Below are 21,207 nucleotides of genomic sequence, written 5' to 3'. Positions count from 1 at the left end.
TAGAGATATATATCTGAATATCTGAGGGTGTATGTGACTACATCACTATGTATAATCCTGGGTTTGCCTATCTGAGCTTTGATACATCTGATACATATCTCAATATCCATCTATGTATGCCCTTCTGTAGATTTCTGTCAGTCAGCCAATCAACAAGCATTTACTAAGTGCCTACTATGTGCTGGGCACTGTGTTAAGCATTGCTTATGGATGGGTCTTAGTGACAACACAGCTTAATGGATGCAATGCTAGTCTTGGAATCTGCAAGACCTGGGTTCAAGTTCTACATCTGATTCATACTAACTGTGTGACCATAGGAAAGTATCAACCTCTTAGTGCCCCAGGCAACTATAAGACTAGAAATCAAAATGACTTGCTGATCCCTATCAGCAGAAGGAATTTTCACAATAGAAATTCTCTGCACAAAATAAATCACAGGTATAATCACAGACTTAAAGCTGGAAAGGACTTTTTGAAGACAGTCTAATCTCCTCATTTTACAGATAAGGAAACTGAGACCCAGAGAGAAGTTAAGTGACTTGACCAAAGTCATACAGGCAGTAAGTGGCAGAGATGGGTTCTCTGACTCCTAATCTACTTCTTTTCCCACTGCACCCAGGATATATCTCTCCATCTGTATGCTACTCCCTTATTTATTATATATAATATACATAAATTAAAATTAAATTCTTAAATTATATTAAAATTTAAAATTATATGTATGTATATATCTCCAGTACTTAGCACAGTGCCTGCCACCTAGAAAGTGCTTAATAAATCATTGTTGATTTGACTTGATTTAGTCCTTTGTGCCTTCGAGTATAAGCCTCTGTGTGGTGTTTCCTCTGTTAGTGCCAATGAGACCCCTTCCATATATTCTCATCCTGTGTGTCCCTTGTCCAGTTCCTCTGTTGGTCTGCATGTGTGTGTCTACATGTGTCTGTGCACAGGGCTCTGGTACTTAATAGCTGTGTGACGTGGGCAAGTAAGTCACGTAACCTCCTTGCCAGTGTCTTTCTTCCTCTATAAAATGAGGAGGTTGGACTAAATGATCATTAAGTTCTCTTCCAGATCTAAACCTTATGCGTATTGATGTATGCCTCTGTCTACATGGGTGTATGTGTATCTGTGTGCCCTCTTGGCTTGGGGAAACCTCCCCATGGTACAATTCCCCTTGTCAGCAATCTTGAGGAAGTTAGGGGAAGACCTTTTGAGTCAATCATTAATAAATTATTCAGCCCCATTTTCATATCAGCTCAAAGTCTTGATCATTTGACGATTGAGAAACGAAGCAAATTTCTCTAGGTTGAACAAAAGTCTCCTGGAATCAGACCTACCTTGACAGCAGTGGGTGCAGCCCAGCAGCCTGGCTGGACTCCCACAGCAGCCCTGGCAGATCAGCTACCCAAAGCGGAACATGTTCTGTTGCTAACATGGACACAATTCTGTTCTTTAGCCTGATTTTTGCAGCCTATGATGCCAATCAGAAAGGTAAGGACCTTTCTTATCTTACACCCTGTAGATTTCAACCTTAAAGGGTTAGTCCATAAAATTTCCTTTGTTTGCTGCAGTGGAAACATAGAGAATGCAAAGGACAAAATACTCCGAAGATTATCATCCCCCTGCCTTTGGATAGGACTGTGCTAACCTGAATCAGACAGATGGGAGGAGTTTCTTCAGTGATAGAAGCTCTTTGGCAAATAGAATATCATTATCTTCTTTGGTCTTGTCATGAATATGAGGATCATGTTAGATCACTCAATCCATTACCCATCATGCACTTGCTCTGTAACCCATATATTAGTCTTTCCCAATCCCCTTTAATTCTAGTGCCTTCCTTCTGTTGATTATCTCCAATTTATCCTTTCTATAGCTTGGCTGTTTGCATAGCTGGGCAAAGATACACTGATACATCTATATGGATGTGAGCTGTGAGTACTTGAGAGTGTGAGCTCCTTGAGAGCAAGGATTGTCTTTTTACCTTTCATTGTAGCCCCAGTATTTCAAACTGCCACCTGGCACTTAGAAGATGCTTAATACGCATTGATTGAATGAATGAATGAATGATAGCATCACTGCTAGTTTCTGGAAACTGTTTGTCTTCATAATTTTGAAAGCATTCTGAAAAAGATCCTCTCCAAAGCACATTAGTCCAGCCTGAGGCCAAGTGGAAATAGGTGTAGCCATTACAAACATAGTAATGAAGAAAACCCACAACTTCTTTGTGAGTCATGTGTAGTCATATTTGTTATGACCTGTGGGTGAGAGGACTTACATAGAGGTATCCTATTCAAAGTTATACCCAAAAAGCTGTCTGAAGTTCTCTTTATTAAAACAGGTCAGATAGGGAACAGAAGGGAAAGGAAGCAAGAGTAGAAAAAATAGAGGTGCGAATATGGTGGACAGGCCTTCCTCTGCCTCCCAACTCACAGAATTATGGAATTTCAAAGTAGAAAGGGATCTTGGCAATCAGCTTGTACATGAAAAATAATTCCTGCTTCAACATCCCTGATAACGGATCATTCAACCTTTGCTTGAAGAAGTTCCATGAGGGGTAACAACCAACTCTCTCTTTTGGGGGGGGCAGGGCAATTGGGGTTAAGTGACTTGCCCAAGGTCACACAGCTAGTAAGTGTGTCAAGTGTCTGGGGTCAGATTTGAACTCAGGTCCTCCTGACTCCAGGGCCGGTGCTCTACTCACTGTGCCACTTAGCTGCCCCTTAATCCTCTCTTTTAACTGCTCTATTTCTTAGAGAAAACTTCTCCTGGCACCAAGCCAGTGCCTCTTTGCCACTCCCATCTGCTTCTGCCCTCTGGTCACAAACAGAACAAATCTAACCTCTGTTCTAGGAAAAGGTTATCATGTTCTCCCTGAGCTTTCTCTTCTTCAGTTGAAATAGTCTCAGTCCTTCCAGCAATCTTCATATGGTCCAACCCCTCCTTTACTTTCTCCCCTTCTCTTCCTCCCCCCAGCATTTCTAGTATACTGGATTCATTCATATTTGTTTATTTGTTGTGATGTAAATATTCATTCTTCTTTTTGTAACTCTTTTTTCTTGTGTGTGTATTGGTCTCTCTAACTACACTGTAAGTTCTTTGAGGACAGAGACCTCTGGCCTAGAGAGCAGAAAACCCAGCTCTGTTTAATAGCCAAGTCATGTAACCTGTGTGAGTCTCAGTTTTTCCAACTATACCATAAGGACAATGCCTAGCCTGTATACCTGTGTAGTCAATACTCTTCCCCTCTCTCTACCTCTAACCACATGAAAATAGGATCTACCAGCTTATTACTCAATCTGGGCCCCATTCTGGGATGGAATACTCGGTTGGGTGGAAGTAGTGTTAGATTCCAAGTCAGACCTCGGCTAGAATCTGGGCTCTAACCCTCATGACCTGGGTGACCTTGGACAATTCACTCATCCTCTCTGTGCTTTTGTCTCCTCATTTATAAAATGAGGGGTGTGGACAAGATGCCTTCTAAGGTCCCCTTCTACTTCTAAATCTGTGACCTCAAGCTTATTTGATTCAATGAAATGTAATTTGACGTTTATTAAGTGGCTGTGTTATACAGATCATCATGTTAGACAAAGGGGAGATGCAAAATGCACTGAAGATGCATCCCCAGCGTCTAGCAGAGTAATAGGACAGGCTCAAACAAGTGTGATCCAAAGTCATATAATCCCAGGATGAAAAGATCTCAGATCTAGGGCAGGAAGGGGCCTCAGAGGCTATTTAAGTCAACTCACTCACTTTACAGATAAGGAAACTGAGGTACAAAGAAATTAAATGACTTTTTAAAAGAATCAAATGAGATGGTATGTAATAGTGCCATGTAGATAGAAGAAAGATAGATGCTCTAGACAGACGACAGACAAAGCAATAATGTATTAAGCACCATGCTAATGCCATGCACTGTGCTAAGTCCTAGAGATATAATAAAGCAAGCAAGATAGCTCTGACCTCCAAAAGCTTATATTCTAATGGAGGAAGACAACACATAAATGAGTCTTTATGTGGTCCAATTGAAAATTAGTGGGGCACAGGTGAAGGGAAGGGAGAGGAAAGTGCCCACATGATGAGGCATGGTGAGAAAATAGCCAGGGAACATGCTGGAGGCCAGAGCCCTGGCAACATATGGCAAAAGCTCACCTACCAAACTCAGAGGAGTCCAAGTTTCCAATGGGATGGAGATGGTCAGAACACAGAATAACCCCTTATCATTATTATTACAACCCTCGGAGCATCCAGGCATCTACTGAGTAGACCTTCAGGAAACACTGGTTTTCCTCTATCCACATTCCTCAGAACTCAAAGGCAGTAGCTGTCAAGTACAGCAGCTTCCTGGACTATTCCCAAAGGACATGAGAAGCATCAAAGTGCTGTTGATACAAGGTAGGAGGACTTACCTTAGAAAGTCACTTCCCTTTTCTGGAGAATTTTTCCTTTGGAAGGGGGGCTTCTCCTTACCTGAATCCTGAAGATTAATTATGTGGAAGGTCTGCCTTTCCAAGGAGGGCCTCATTGAATGCTTTTTAAGCTAATTACATAGCAAGCATAATCTTGGGGAGGACTGTAGCTTCATGCCTACCCTATGGGTCTCACTGCCAGTCAGACGAGGGGAGGCCAGAGCACAAACGTGAAGAAGGCCCAGATACCAGACATACCTGGGGAGGGGAAGTGACCAACATCAGAGAAGAGATATGCTTCCTCCAACGGAGAATTTGGCCTCAAGATTCATGACAGGAAGAAGTGAGAGTTAAAAGGGTGCCTTGGGAAGCATAAAAAACTGATTTTGTAATTTAAAAAAACAATTTAAGTTAAAAAAAATTAGGAACATATTGAAACCTGCCTTGGTCCTCAGTCCCAGAGCCAAATATAAACCAGGGAAGAAGAAGAATACAATGGAAAGAGTGCTGACTTTGGGGAGCGGGAAGGCCCTAGTGTAACTCTTCCTTCTGCTACTTATTACCTGTGCAATTCTAGCAAAGTGACCTCACCTCTGGGCCTCAGTTTCTTCATCTGCTAATTGATGGGATTTGGACTAAATGATCTCTAAGATCCCTTGTAACTAAATCTATGATCCTGAGATGAAGCCCAGGAGTATGGAGAGGGAATAATTAACCCTTATCATTCAAATCATTATTTACTTGGATCTCACAGCTTCATCCCTATGAAGCCCTGGGCTGTTCACACCTTTGCGACCTCCTCAGCCACCTGTTTTCTGCCCCCCACCCCCAGCCTGTACAAATTTGGCCTAATCAACATGGCCTTCTGTGTTGGCAACCAAAAATGGGCTCCTTAGCACTTAGTCAACAAGTGCCCTTGACTAGTCTGGCTTTTTCCCCTGAACTGAATGCTGTTTGTATGTTGGACTGGAGTAAGCTTGTCGGCCCCTTCACCTTGCTTAAGCTGATGGAAAGAACCTGTGCTTTCCTGGTCAACCCCTTCACCTTGCTTAAGCAGATTGAAAGAACCTGTGCTTTCCCCGGCGTACCTTACCCTCCCCCCCTCCCCGCAGAAGCCGGATGGTTAAAAGCAGCTCCTGTTGGAGCCAGAGGCTGCTATAGCCACAGCCACAGCCACAGCCACAGCCACAGCCACAGCCGGAGCTGCCAGTGGCAGAGCTGACCTACGGGAGGAAGTTGAACAAGGACTTCAGGCCAGTGGGTAATCTTTTTACCATAGAGGAGGAAGCATGATTTTGCTTTACGCAATCATGCTTCTCTGTAGCCTCCTGGTTACTCTTTCAAGGCGTACTTATTGGGCCTGGAAGCTTTTGATCAATATATCAAAATGGGGTTGCTGGTTCATGGGTTGGTTACTGTGGAGCCTAAATATATGTTTTGATTCTTCTGCCTTCTACTTTGAGAGTTTCTTATATCCGGCGGTTCCAAACCTTTCAGACATGTATATGATCCTCTTTGAGATTATAAACTCTGCCCTCCTAATACACCTTCCTAGGCCTTAATATCCCCACACTCACTCATTATGGGGAAAGAAAGTTTTGACAGAGGATAATAAAGAGATTGTTGATAGCAAGACAGCAGAGCAAGAAGGGGAGGAAACCAGGGGCAACAACCACATCACACAAAATCACAACACTGAAGTATCCACCTGCTTTATCAGGCAGAGTGCCAGCCCCAGCTATTAGCCTCTTCCTCCAGGGAACTGTCAGGATGGCTGTCTATGAAAACATAAAGGAGGGAAGATTAGGTTAACAACTATGTTGTTCTGGGTTGGGTGCTGTGCAGGCATACATCTGGATCTTTTAAAATCGGGGAGGAGCATGCTGAAAAGGGAAGAGAGAAAGGAGGCAATCCAGAAGGTGGGGAAGAGGGGAAAGTAAGGGTGGAGAAAGGAGAGAGCAGAGGAGGAAAGGGACGTAGAAAAGGGAAGAGAGGAAAAAGAGGGGAGGGGACAAGAAGGGGAGTAGAAGAAGGTGAAGAAAGGGGAGAAGGAGAAGTAGGGAAGAAGGGGGAGGAAAGAAAGGGAGGGGAAGAGGAGGGGGAAGGAGGAGTGAGAAAGGAAGGAGAGAAGAAGAGAGGAGAGGAGAAGAGGGGAGAAGGGAGGGGAAGAAGAAAGAGGAAGGAAAGGGAGAAGAGATGAGGAGAGGGGAGAAGAATGGAGGAGAGAGGAGGAGGAATGAGGAGGGAAGGAGAGAACAGGAGAGGAGAGGGGAGGAAAAATGGGAAGGTAAAAGGAAAGATGAAACAGCTAGAGTTTCCACTTGATTTGCAAGCTGCAGGAGAGGTTGGTAGTTCTTCAGAGGGATTTCATCCAGCCTTCAACACTGCTCAGACTGAGAACTGGCTGTCTTCTTTTACCTTTGCCCACTTCTCCTTCCAGAAGCCCAGGGAGAAGCCAAAAGGGATGTACCGGGCCAAAACTAGACAGTGGCTACCCTGCAGTGCCTTGGCTCAGGGAGCAAAGTGACAGTAAATCTTCAGGATTCAGAGGAAAGGCCAAAGGCCAGGTATACCTTGAAAAGCCTGAATGTCATCACTGCTCCACCCCAGGACAACCTCACTGAGCCATGCTGCTACTTATCTACAGCACCCAAATTGTGGTTCCAGGCTGGACTCCATCTTACCGCCCAAGGTGAGGCACAGGGACCTTGGTTTGGAGGAGGTCTCTGAGTCATTGACTGGGATACAAAGGAAGGAAAAAACAGTCCCTGCCCTCAAGGACCTTATATTCTAATAGAGGAAGATCACACATAAAGGAGGCCTGAAGGGGTCCCTGCTTCAGGGATGGTACCAAATTCTACAGAGTCAGAGACACATCCAGGGAGGGGCATTAAATATGGCTGGCCTGGGTAGTCTCCAAAGTGGAGGCCCTGAAAGAAGATCACCAATGGGAGAAGGGGGCCCACATGGCAGAGAGATATTAATCATGAGAAGGCCCCAGGTCCATGGTGAAAAGCATGGTGGCAAAATCTGGGAGAGTCAGAAGCATATTGAATACATTATATCAGATGCAGCTAGGCAGCACGATGGATACAGTGCCCAGCTTAGAGTCAGAAAGACCTGAGTTCAAATCCGGTCTCAGACACTTGCTACTTGTATGACCTGGGGCAAGTCACTTAACCCCAATCTGCCTCAGTTTCCACATCTGTAAAATGGGGATAATAAGAGTATTTACCTCCCAGGATTGTTGTATAGAACAAATGAGACAATAACTGTAAAGCATCTGGCACGTAGTAGGTTCTATAAAAATGTTAGCAATTAGGGACAGCTAGGTGGTGCAGTGAGTAGAGCACTGGCCCTGGAGTCAGGAGGACCTGAGTTCAAATCTGGCTTCAGATGCTTAACACGTGTACTAGCTGTGTGACCTTGGGCAAGTCACTTAACTCCAATTACCCTGCCCCCCCAAAAAATGTTAGCAATTGTTATTATGTCCAAAAAATGTGTCTCTTATTCTGCATTTATTTGAAACATTGTTGCTTCATGTTATTCGTAAGCCTTAGGTTCTTCATTAAGTCTGTGTGTGCACACACATGTGTATTGTCTCCCCGACTAGACTGCGAATTCTTAGAGGACAAGGACTCGTGGACTAGCAGTCAGTGGACCCGGCAAGTTATTTTCCCTCTCTAGATCTCATTTTCCTCTTCCATAAAATGAAAGGTTGGCTTGATTTCCAAGTGCTCTTGCAATTAATTCTGTTCTAACATTCTGGAATTCTGATTTGTAGCATTAGGTAATTTTCAAGGTACAAATACCCACACTGAAAATTTAACAATCCGCTCACCAAAGGAGGTGAGTGTTACATCAGGTGGGTGTTACAAACTAAGGAAAAGTGAGATAGACAGACAAGGCCAAGTGAATGTCCTCTGTGAAAGGATAAGAACCTGTAGACCAGGAGCAAAGGTAGATGCTTGTATTAATGATGTTTGTATTAATGCGGCAAATGAAAATTCCGGAAGCGGATTGCATCCAGTTTTTTTTTCTTGAGCCCTGTCACTGGCTGACTGAGCTGTCAGTCTGCACTTGGGCAGCCAGCAATGGCCTAACAAACCAATTAAAATCATAGTACCACTTTGAAGATGTCACTCGCCTACTTAAGAGGCTTCCCTGACCCGCTATGGCCTCCAGGATCAAACACAAACTCATTTGTTTGACATATGAACCACAATCTGACTCCAGACTTTGTTGGGTTTTTTTCCCAACCAATGACTTGCCCTCAGCTCATTCTCCTCTCCAGCCTTTGCATACATCTTTGCACACCAGAAGCTCAGGGGGAAGCCAGAGGGCTCAGACTCAGCTGAAACACATCATTCTGTCCCCACCTCAGTTCCTTTCAATAGGCTCTCTGAATGCTCTCCCCCTTTAACCTCTTCCTCCTGAAGCCCTCTCACCTCAAGAGTCACCTTCTCCAAGAGGCTATTCTTGGTCTCTCCAGGGATTAGAGCCATAATCACTCCCTCTCCCTGGTTAACCATTTTGTTTTTACGTTGAATATATTTTGTACTTATTCCTTTGAAGACAGACTGGTTCCATATCCCCAGCATCCAGCACAGGGCTTGGCACACAATAGGTGTTTAATAAACCCTTGCTGAATTGAATCCAATGGAATAGCTGGTAGGCCTAGTGCTGATCCGTGGCTCTGCCCACCAGAGTGGGAAAGATGGATTCAACCCAAGGATGTGGCTGGTCCTGACCAGCAGCCTGAAGAGGCAGGTGCTTTTTGGTCTCCTCTCCCCACCTCATAATTAGCTGGGGAGGGAGAGAGGAGGAAAGGAGATGGTGCAGTGGATACAGTGTTGGACCCGGAGTCAGGAAGACCTGAGTTCAAATGTGGCCTCAGACTCTTCCTAACTGTGTGACCCTGGGCAAGTCACTTAACATGTCTGCCTCAATTCCCTCATCTGTAAAATAAGGATGTATAATGTATTACCCACCTCTCAGGATTATTGTGAGAATCAAATGCTATATTTGTAAAGCTCTTTGCAAACCTTAAGTCATTATAGACATGTAACTATTATTTTTTGCTACTATGAATAAGATGGGATATAATACCCTTGTACACATAGGCGTGATGTAATGGAAGGAACTCTGGGTCTGCAGTGAGATGACTTAATTTCATAAGATCATAGATTGAGAGGTGAAAGGGATTTTAGAGGCCAGTAACTCCAACTCTCTCATTTTGCAGATAGGGAGACTGAGGCATGGAGAGATTGCTCAGGATCACACAGCTTACAAGTGTCTGAGAAAGGATTCAAATTCAGGCCTTCCTGACACCAGATCCAACACTCTATCTACCTTGTCATCAAGCTGCCTCTCTGGTCCTACCACTTACTATGCGTGTGGCCTTGGGCAAGGCTTTTCCCTCTCTGAGGCCCAGTTTCCAAAACTTGAAGAGGGATGGACTAATCCTCCGAGATCCTTTAGAGCTCTAAATCCACAATTCCATGGTCTTTAGGGTATAGTCCTTGTAGTGGGATCACTGACTGGGTCAAAGGGCAAGAACAGTTTTATGACTCATTACATATTGCTAGATTGTGAAAAAGCCAAACCACAATGAAGGGTGACAAATTGACAACTAGCAAATATGCTATTGCTAAATTAAACAGGACAGGCAAGGTTGTGAATGGAAAAAGAAGTGGGGACTTGTATACACGTGTGAGAGAGAGCATGCCCAGGGAACTGTGGGCCAGATTAAGCCAGCTAATGGCTAAACATTAATTAAAGAATATGGATTCTGCAAGCATGATTTTATGTCTTGGGGGACTGGCTTTTCCCTTAGTTTCCTGGTAAAAGCTCTGTTTGAAACATTCAAACCCTGTCTATGGTGGCTGAAGTAAGAAGGAAAGAGATTTTCCACATTTAGACAAGAGAATTCAGTGACTCAATGCACCCCCCAAGAGACCAGTTGTTGGGGCAGGGGCTGCCCCAGCTCAGAATCCTAGAAATAGCCAGCAGAACTGGGCTGGACAGAAACATGAGAGCACTGAAGGAGAGAGTCTGAGAGAAATGTGATCAGGTTTGCACCAGGAAAGTACAGCTCTTTAATCCACATAATAGATATTATTTCCATTGTCAATCAATAAATTGGCATTTATTAACAGGACTTCTGTGAGTTTGGTTATCATGAATCAACTTCTTAGGGCCTTATCACCCCCAGGACAAACTAAATAAGCCTGGGAGGGAGGAGATGTGGGCTCTCCTGCTCCTCAGGTTATGTTAGAAAAGTGACCCTCCCCCACTGGCCTCCCTTTCCTCTTCTTGAAGAGTTAGACTGGACCAGTGGTTCTTAAAGTGAGGTCAAAAGACTCCTGGGGGTCCCCAGAAAGTCAAAACTATCTGTTTAATAACAATAAGATGTTTTAGTTTCTAATGTAGTAAATATTGATAGATCTAACCCACATAAACAAACGCTCTTTTGTTTTAAGAATGTAAAGAGGTCCCAAGACCCAAAAATTTGGGACCAGGGATTATGGATGGGATCATGGGATCAAAGGGTCATAGGATTTAGAGCTGGAAGGGACTTTGGAGTTCATCTAGGGCAAAGCCTGGTTCTTGATCCTTTGAAGCCTTTTCAGCCCTAATACTCCATGAATGAAATGGAGATTCTGAACCCACAAGGCTGAGGATCCAGACCCTCAAGAGCAGAGGTAACCCTGACACACTTAAGTACCCCTGTCAGCCTTATACCCCATTGATTAGGCAGGCTCACCATTCAAATGAAACTAAAATTCAGTAAACTGAATAACTATCTCCTGACTTAACTCTTTTGTCAATGGGGCTTTTGGTAGAGGGGAGGTTCTGAAAGTGGGGTTCATTTTCTAGTTTGGGTTGCATAATCCTATGAAATAGATAGCACAAATTAATAATAATAGCGATAGCATTTATATAGTTCTTTGAGGTTTGCAAAATGCTCTATAAATATTATCTCATTTGATCCTCACAACCACCCCCGGAAGTAAGTTCATCCTGTCTTACAGATGAGGAAACTGAGGCTTTCTGGTATTGAATGACTTGCCCACTTGTCTGATATTTTTGGAGTCTCTTACTTTTTATATTTTATTTTTATTGATATCTTGCTTCTATACAATTATAACAGCTGGAATTTCTATAGTTCTTTAAGTTTTGCAAAATGCTATACATATTATCTTATTTTACCGTCACAACAGTCCCATGAGGTAGATCTTAATTTGTTGTTTTTGTTGTTTAGTCACTTCCAGTCCTGTCTGACTCCTTGTGACCCCTTTTTGGTGTTTTCTTGGCAAAGATGCTAGAGTAGTTCTCCAGCTCATTTTACAGATGAGGAAACTGAGGCCAGCAGGGTTAAATGACTTGCCCAGGGTCACATAGCTAGTAAGTGTCTGAGGCTGGATTCAAACCCAGGTCTTCCTGACTCCAGGCCTGGTACTATATCTACTGTGCCACCTAGCTGACCCAGGTTCTAATACTATCCCCATTTTACACACAAAGAAACTGAGGCTAAGTGAGGTTAAATAAATTGCCCAGCATCACACAGCCAGTAAGCATCTGAGACATTTGAATTCAGGTCTTCCTGACACCACAGCCAGCCTTCCTATCTACTATACTAACTAGCAGTCTTACATTATCTTCATTTACAAACACTAATCCTAGCCCCTTACCCCTCCCAGAGAGCTATCCCTTAATAAAGATTTTAAAAGAAAGAGTTGAAAAAGCAGCTTAGCAAAACCAACCAACACCTCAACCATGTCGGACACTCAGTGTAATATTCCATACCCATGCACCATTGTTGTCACTGTATCCTCAACATCCAGCACAGGGCTTGGCACACAATACGTGTTTAATAAATCCTTGCTGAATTGAATCCAATGGAATAGCTGGTAGGCCTAGTGCTGATCCGTGGCTCTGCCCACCAGAGTGGGAAAGATGGATTCAACCCAAGGATGTGGCTGGTCCTGACCAGCAGCCTGAAGAGGCAGGTGCTTTTTGGTCCCCTCTCCCCACGTCATAATTAGCCGGGGAAGGAGAGAGAGGAGGAAAGGAGGTGGTGCAGTAGATACAGTGTTGGACCTGGAGTCAGGAAGATCTGAGTTCCAATGTGGCCTCAGACTCTTCCTAGCCGTGTGACCCTGGAAATTAGGAATAGAAGTGTACTTTTCTCTGCTCTTCTTCCAGGCTTTCCATTTGAGTGAGGGTTTTTACTCATAATTCATTTAAGTAGGTGTGTAGTAGAGGCAACTGAGGCTTAGAGAGATTATCATTTTCCCCTGGCACACATAAGTGTTTAATAAATGTTTATTGAATTGAATGGTCAAGCAGCCAGTGGGTGGCATTTCTAAAACCTGACCCTAGGGCGTCTGGAAAGATACTGAATACAGTATCTTTTCTTCTACTTTAGCCTGACTTCTGAAAGTTTTAGCTAAAGAAAAATCAGCAACGTATTTTCATCCATTCTCTCCAGGGAATAAAGAATCTTTAACTGGAGGGGTCCCTCCAGTCGCCTCCCACGGCAGATGACAGCTAAGAAATTCGAGTTGCAAATACTGACATGTGGATTTACATATAAGTTAAGCAGGAGTAAAAATACACCAACCATTTGTCCCTAAAAGCTGGACTTTTCAACAGTGACTTAGGTTGGGGAAGAACATGTTCTGCTACTTAATACTTGGGTGTCCCTGGGCAAGATTTGTAACTTAGGTCTTCATCTGTAAAATGAGGACAGTGGATTAGGTGGCCTCCAAAGTTCTATCTGCCTCTAAAGCTATGATCCTATGAAATACCATCAACTTAGAGTGGGACTATAGCTCTTAGGAAGGGCCAGAAAAAAGGAAACAAAAGATTTTCTTCCTCTCAATGTCAGTGACGAATGAATGAAAAGATTATTTTTTGAAATTTACTATGCACCAAGAACTGTGCTAAGTTACAAAGAGAAAGGGGGAAACATTACTTGCTCTTAAGAAACTCACATCCTAATTGGAGGGGAAAAGCACCAGAAGTCTTAGTGCATTTATAAGCTTAAAACTGAATATTCACTGACAGACTCATCACATAGAAATTGCCCAGTTTCTCTGCTTTTCTTTTGTAATTTCTGGATTCTCAGGCCTACCTCTGTCAGCATGGTTTCTCTTTTCATGACAACCCAGAGTTCTAGAATAGGTGGAAAACTCTTGAGGGTAAAACCTCTTTTCTTCTGGAACCATATGTATCATGCTTGATGCATCAAAGTAATCTGCCATTCTCCAGGCCTCCTGGCCTGGCATCTCCAGTGTTATTTTTATAGATTCAGGTTCTTACAGGATGAATTAGGTTAAAAACAGAAAACAGAACTTAGGAACAGAACCTTTTCCAGAATGCTGTATAGTAGGGTACAGTCACAAAGCGGGGCTGAGTTTGGAGTTAGAGCATCTACGCTTAGGTTCTGCTCCTTTCCTGGGTGACCCTGGGAAGTCATACCATTTTGGACTTCATAGGATCCTATGTTTTAGAGCTAGAAGGACCTTAGTCCAAGCTCCTTATTTTACATATAAAGAAATTGAGGCCATGAAGTAAAAAATCCGGGTCCTGGCTTCAAATCCAGTGCTCTTTGCCCCTCCCAGGCACCATGCAAAATGAAGGAGTTGGATTAGACGACCTCTAAGGTCTCTCCCAATTCTAGATACCATGACCAAGGAGTGTCATGGCACCATTAAGAATGGAAAGGGCTTTTCTCCTCCAAATGGGTTGGTCCTAGCCCTGTTGGAAGGCAGAGGGCCTGGGGTGAGCTGAACCCCAGAAGCACCCTCTGATTTAAGGAGCTTGCAGTGCTGAATCACTGCTCCTTCCTCCCCATACCAACATGTCCTGTGTTCTTCCAAGCACTTTTCAGAGCATTCAGTAGAATTTAGTCCAGCAGAGGCTGGGGTGGCAGCTTCACCTTCTCCCAGTGCCTTGAACTTCAGAGTTCTTCATTCAGAAAAACAAACAAACAAACAAACATGCTGCAGGGTAACTCCCAACAATGACCTTATTACTATCACCCTGAGAGTGATAATACCAGCCAGATATCATCGTTCCCCTGGTCTAACCTTCCTGCAATCACTGGCCTCCTTTGGTTATTTACTCAATATTTCTGTCCTCATTCACCCTGTCACTGCCTTCTGCCCATACCCTGTGCCTGTGGGCTGGATCCATGAGGTCATGGTGTAGCTGATTGTGTGTATACCTGGGATGTTGCTGGCTGATGAGGAAAACTGAGCAGAACACTGTCAAATGTTCTACTTCAATGTTTCTCACTCTCTAGTGTTCTTTCCCAATATTTCCAACTGTGAGTTCTATCCAGTGGTGAAGGCCTCCTTAGAGAGACCATCAACAACTGCCATCATCACTACCACTACTGAGAACAGCCAAGAGGAGAAGATGCCTGTTCCTGGTAATGGTTATCTCTCTATGGGACAGCGAGGCAGAGCATGAAGCTGGGCAAAGGGGAAGAGAAATAAGGGGAATCCAGCAAGAACCTGGGCCTCTTTGAGAAAACTCTTCGAAAGTTTTCTGGAGGCTTGTGATAAACACAAAGTTTGTATTTAATGATAATTAGAAGAATAACTGACATTTATTTATTTACTTATTTACCTATAATCCATACCTTCAATTTCATGATTACAGGGAACTCTGGGTACTGAAACATGTTTCACCAATATAACTCAGCAACTCATGGACAACTTGATAGTTTTAGAAAAATGCCTGGGGCACAGAGAAATTACATACAGCCAATATGTGTCAGAGGCAAGATTTGAATCCAGGACCTCCTGACCCTAAGGCAGACTTGCTATACACGAGTACTTCAAACTTTAAAAATCACTTTCCATTCATTATCTTATTTGAGTCTCCTAACAACCCAGTGAGATGAGTACTAGAATCACCGTTTTATGGTTGATGAAACTGAGAATCAGAGAGGAGGTGACTTGCCCTGTAAAATAGTCTATCAGAAGTGGGATTCAAACCTAGCTCTCTCTTAACTGTTTTTTATTAAACTTTCGCATTTGTATCCTCAGGGCCCAACATGTAGTAAGCAGTTAACACATTTTTGATTTGTTGATTGACTCCATGAGCACCCTCCTATCTACTATGCCACTTGGGAACATTAGCTTACCTAAGCATACACATAGGTCCTGGGAACTTTGCACTCTGACATCACCGACGGCCAAAGACACTGTCCTCAATGTAGGTGAAGTTGAGCTGCAAGATGCAGGTTGGGATGGGGGATAAAATGAAATATGCATTTATTAAGCACCTACTATATGCCAGGCACTTTTCAAATATTAACCCATTTTATCCTTACAACAATCCTGGGAAGAAGGCATTATCATTATCCCCATTTTACAGTTGAGGGAACTGAGTAGGGCCACACAGCTACAAAATGTTTGAGGTTGGATTTGAACTCAGGACTTTATTGACTCCCACCCAGCTGCCTCTGAAATACTGCACTTATACTCAGGAAGACCTGTGTTCAAATCCTGCCTCTGATATTCCCTAGCCATATATCCTGATGGCAAGATATCTCCCTACTTTGAGCCTCAGTTTTCCCATCTATAAAATGAGAGGGTTGGATTAAATCCTCCTATCCCCTGCTAAGGTAGGTAACCTATCCTGTAGGTAATACATAGAGTGCCACTGGAGTTTATTGAGGGGATGTAGGAGGTTGACATGGTCAGACCTATGCTTTAGGAAGATCGCTGTGAAAGCTGAGTGGAGGATGGACTGAAATGGGCAGAGACTTAAGGCAGGGACACCAAGCAGCAGATTATTGCTGTAGTCCAGGCATGAGGCGATGAGGGCATGAATTAAGGTGTTAGCAATGTCAGAGGAGAGATGTTGCCAAGGCAGAGCTGACAGGGCTAAGTGATTGACAGGATATGGGGTGACGTACAAGGGGCAGTGAGACTGAGGAATGGAGGACTTGAGAATGAATAAGATATTCAACCTCTGAGGGAAGCTCAAGGAATCTGATTTCACCCCAAGTCTAAGCCAAGAGACCCCTTGAGTTTATAGAAAAGCAGCTGGGATCTAGTGGAAAGTACATAGGATCTGGAGCCAGAGACATCTAGGTTGGAATATGGTCTCTGAGATGTAGCTACAGATAGAGCCTGTGATCTTCAGATCTGTCTGACTCAGGCAAATGATGCCTCTCTGGGCCCCAGGCTCCTCCCTTGTAAAATGAGTAGGTGAGATGCAGCATGGCAGAGTAGATAGAGAGCCTGAGTCAGAGTCAGGAAGACGGGTTCAAATCCCACCCCTGACGCACTGTTTGTATGACCCTGGCAGGGCTATGCTGGAACCAGCTCAACCCGAGAGAGTCTGTTGTTAAGTTTCCAGTGCGAACGTTTATTTACACCTCGGAAATCAGCAAATGCTATAAGTCAGGGCTTGATTTCTTATTTCGTCTCTTGTTTTGATTGAACAAAGCAATAGAGAAAATGTTAGTAACTCAGATTAAACTTAAAAGTGTGGCCCATATACATACATACATACATACATATATGTGTGTGTGTATGTATATATATATATATATATATATATATATATATATATTTTTTTTTTTTTTTCAGAGAACCATTTCCCAGCACATTCCTGGACCCTGGGCAAGTGACCCTTAGATCCCCTCCTCCCCCAACTCTCTAAGAATCTCAGCTACAGAACAAGTGCTGACCTCCTTTGGGAGAGGGAGTTTGCTTATATGGCATTCCCTGTAGCGATCAAAAAGAAAAAGAAATGGTTCGACCCAATGAATAGCCCTTAAGGTTCCTCCTATCTCTAAAATAAATCTTTTCTGGGTGACCTCAGGCAAGTCCCTCCCCTCTCTGGGTTCCAATTTCCTCCTTTGTCAAACAAGGAAATTAGACTGATTCTTTTTTTTTATTATAATTTTTTTTACAAGTATTTATTATCTCTCCTTCCTACTGTCTCCCTTCCAATTGAACAATTAAAAAATGGAAGTCAAAACTATCGTGACAAATATGTATAGCCCAGCAAAACAAATTCCCACATGGGCCATATCCAAAAATACAGGATTCATTCTGCTTGAGTTCATCATCTCTTTCAGGAGGTGGATGATATTTTTCACCTTATAGATTAAAAGGGATTCCCAGGCAACTGAATGGGGTATTGGATAGAGATCATTGGACTTGGACTCAGGAAGACCCAAGTTCAAATCCCTCCTCAGACACATTACTAGCTGTTTGACTTTGGACAAGTCACTTAACTTCCTCAGCCTTAGTTTTCCCATCTGTAAACTGAGGATAATAAAAGCACCTTCCTCACAGGGTTGTCATGAGTATCCAACCATAACACATGTACGACACTTTGCAGATGTTAAATCCATACATCAGTGCCAGCTATTGTTATTATGGCTGATTACCAAAGTCCTTTCCAATTCTGATCAACCTTGTCTTCTCCCTTTCCCTTGTCCATTGAGACACAGATGAGGGCCTACTTCTGAGGAAGAAATGGAGCATCGTAGTCAAGGCCCTGATTGCCATCACCCTGCTGATCAGCAGAATAGCCATAACGGTGTTTGTCATTTTTGAAGTCCCCTGCCCTGTAAGTTTGCTTCTCATAATGGAACACTGGCCTACTGGGTCTAGAGAGACTATCTTTTGCCCATCATCCTCCCACAACCCCGGTGACGCTACCCTGGAAAGACTGGGTTTCAAAGAATCCTTTTTGAGGAGATAACACCTGTTGGCTCATTTTCTTTGACAGGGGAGGAGGGGATGAGGCATTGATGGTAAAATTACCATCTTTAATATTCTGCCCTCAGAGTGTATGTCCTGGAGCAAGGAACTTGTGCCATTGTCAACAGTGGAGAAGGTGGAAGGAAGATGGCATCGGTGGAGGGCCCCAGCCTGGGGCAACTGGAGACCCAATAACAGGAAAGCCTGAGAAGGAAAGTTGTATATTTTTCATAATGTTCCCAATTTGCATGGCAAGAACACCTCATAAGCAAATAGTGTTTAAGAGCTAATAGTGTTTAGAGGGCTGTCACACGGGAGGAGGTGGGGGCGGTAGGGATGAGTCAGACCTCTCACCCCTGGACCCAGAGGGCAGAACTAGGATCAGTGGGAAGAGGTGGCAGAAATAGCTTGGAAAAAAAAATGTCCCAACAATGACAGCAGTCCAGAAGTGGAATAGGCTGCCTTAGGGAGGTCATGTGGGGTCCGCCCCCCGCCTCCCCCAGCCAACCCAGAGGTCTTTAAGCAAAGGCTAGTTGACTGTGTTGGAGATGTCAGAGGGGAGATTCTCAGACAAGTACAGGTTGGACTCAGTGGTCCCTTCCAAAACTGAGATTCTGTGATTCTGCCATTGTGGATGGTATATGGCTTTGAGAGTGGAGGACAAACACGAGTAAGAGCATTGAACTTGGACCCAAGACCAAAGTTCAAATCACACCCTCTACCATTCACTTAATTGTGAGGTGGCTAGAGGGTGTAGTAGATGGTGTGCTGGACCTGGAATCTGGAAAGACCTGAGTTCAAATCTTGCCTCAGACACTTGACAGCAGCATAACCTTGGACAAGTCACTTAACTTCTCAGCCTCAATTTCTCCATCTGTAAAACGGAGAAAATAACGGCACCTTCCACATGTATCAAATGAGATAACACATTTATAGTGTTTTGCAAACCTCAAAAACTAGCATCTGTTAGTTGTCCATGTGATCGTGGGCAAGTAACTGAACCAGCCCCAGGCCTCAGTTTCCTCCTAAATGACCTCTACGTCTTTGAGAACTGCCTTCTTGGAGCTCTAGGTCTATGGTACTATGGTCCTGACCAGGCACATTAGAGGCAGTACTAGCAGAAGGCACTTCAAACCTTTAGGAATTCTTAACAAAGCGGCTTCCTTATTCCTGCTCCTTTCCCAATCATACATCAGGGCTGTGTGTGCTACTGGCTCCCTCTGGTGTCTGACACAAATAGTGCAGCTGCCACAACCAGGTTCACTTTCTGACATCACAGATTAAACCAGCTTCTTTCCAGGTGTAGACCGCACTTTGGACTACAAGGAAGATTTGGAGGAGAGACCAGACCCCTTCTCTCCCTTCCCTAAAGCATTATCAGTATCACTCAGGACTGAAAATATTGGGGTATTTAATTCTTCTAAAGCTTAAACAAATTGTGGATTCATTCATTGCTTTAATAACAAGCAGTTATTAAGCTTCAACCATGTGCAACCAGATATACAAAAACAAATAAAAAGAGAGTTCCATCTTCAAAGAGCTAACATCCTTGGATAGTTTCGGGGACCTAAAGCCCTAACAACCAGGGCGTGGGGAGAGAGAGATTAAGAAAGTTCTTGAACAGGAGGTAGCACCTGTGCTGGGTCTTCAAGGATTTCTAAGAGAAAGAGCTAAGATAATAAAGAGTTCTGTTAAACTTGTGCAAAAAAAAGGAATGAAAGCTGGAAATGAAATGTCATACACTGGAGACACAAAGTAGGCCCGTCTGCAATGCAGAATGTATGGTGGAGAATCACTCCCTGCTCCGCTTTCCTGGAGCTTTCTCAGATGACCTCTTGGTGGCCAGGTGGTAATGGTGACTCCTGCTGCCTGCCTCCAGAAGCTGCTTTAAGCTCTGCATTATGGTGCATACACAACAGAGAACTTACCATCAGGAAGACCTGGGTTTGAATCCTGCCTTGGACCTTTAGGAGCTGTGTGACCACAGACAAATCATCTCACTTCTCATATTCCTCATGTTTGAAACGAGTATAAGAATACCTGCAGTCCCTTCTGTCACAGGACTGTTGTGTGGCTCAAATGAGATCATGCATGTGAAGCCCTTTGCAAACCTTAATGTTCTATCTCAGTCAACAAGTATTTATGAAGTACCTACTGTGTGCCAGGCATTGTGCTAAGCCCTGGGGATACAAAGAAAGGCAAAAACTGACCCAAGGACTGCAGTCTCATGGGAAAGACAACACACAAGCAACTATGATGAAGTTCCTGGGAGCATGATGGAGAAATCCAAAGGAGTGCAGACAGGTGGAATTCCCATCTGGGCAGGAATTAGAGAATGGCTGGTCCACTCGGCTTAAAATCAACACCGCTTTTGATAATGTAGCTAGTTTGATCTAGGTCTTGATGCAGAAAATAAAATAAGGTCCTCATGGATCAGCATTTGGTTCTTAGTGTGGTTGAAGGTATAGGGACCTTTTCTGTCTATTATAGAGAACGTCAGCCAAAGATGGACCCTTTGGGCTGTAGGTCATATCCTGTCTACACCTACACCATTCCCATACCTTCTTGGAAGAGGGAGCCAAAGCATTCCCTATATTTTTTTCAACCAGACCTGTGATGTCATTGGTGTAAGTCCCTTTGACCAATGCAAATTAGTGCCTGCTCTGCAACTCATAGTCTTAGAGAGTTAACTAGAGCACTGAGAAGGTCAATGATTTGCTCAGGGTCACATAGCCAGAGTGTATCAGAGGTGGGACTTGAACTCAGGCCTCAGCTCTAAGGCCAGTGTTCTATGCAATGTGCTACTCTGCTTCTTCTTACCAGGAGCAATGGGTCACAAAAGGTTGGAATAAATGACCCCAGAAGTATAGGAGAGATGATGCTTCCTGTTAATAACCCTATCACAGGGACCCTGGACCCATGGAATGGCCTATTTGTATCCATTATTTTGTGCGTTTCTTCTTGCTCTCTAGGTTGGACCCAAAAGGACAGAGGCTGCCAACTCATCTTCTCTCAAAAAGCCGTCTGAGATCATTGTTATTCACCAGACATCCTTCTGA

The 21,207-nt window shown here is 43.7% G+C and overlaps 1 protein-coding gene across 1 annotated transcript; it reads left to right on the top strand.

The window, feature by feature from the left end:
* The first annotated feature begins 1,433 nt into the window (after window positions 1-1,433).
* Window positions 1,434-21,207, top strand: C4H17orf78 (chromosome 4 C17orf78 homolog). The gene is given in 7 exon segments (XM_036753690.1): window positions 1,434-1,491; window positions 4,306-4,392; window positions 6,847-7,098; window positions 14,719-14,847; window positions 17,890-18,014; window positions 18,235-18,358; window positions 21,119-21,207. Coding segments are annotated over 7 exon segments (864 nt in total).

The sequence above is a fragment of the Trichosurus vulpecula genome, chromosome 4 (assembly GCF_011100635.1).
Source record: "Trichosurus vulpecula isolate mTriVul1 chromosome 4, mTriVul1.pri, whole genome shotgun sequence".
Classification (NCBI taxonomy): Eukaryota; Metazoa; Chordata; class Mammalia; order Diprotodontia; family Phalangeridae; genus Trichosurus; species Trichosurus vulpecula.
This window is presented reverse-complemented; position numbering and strand designations above follow the sequence as displayed.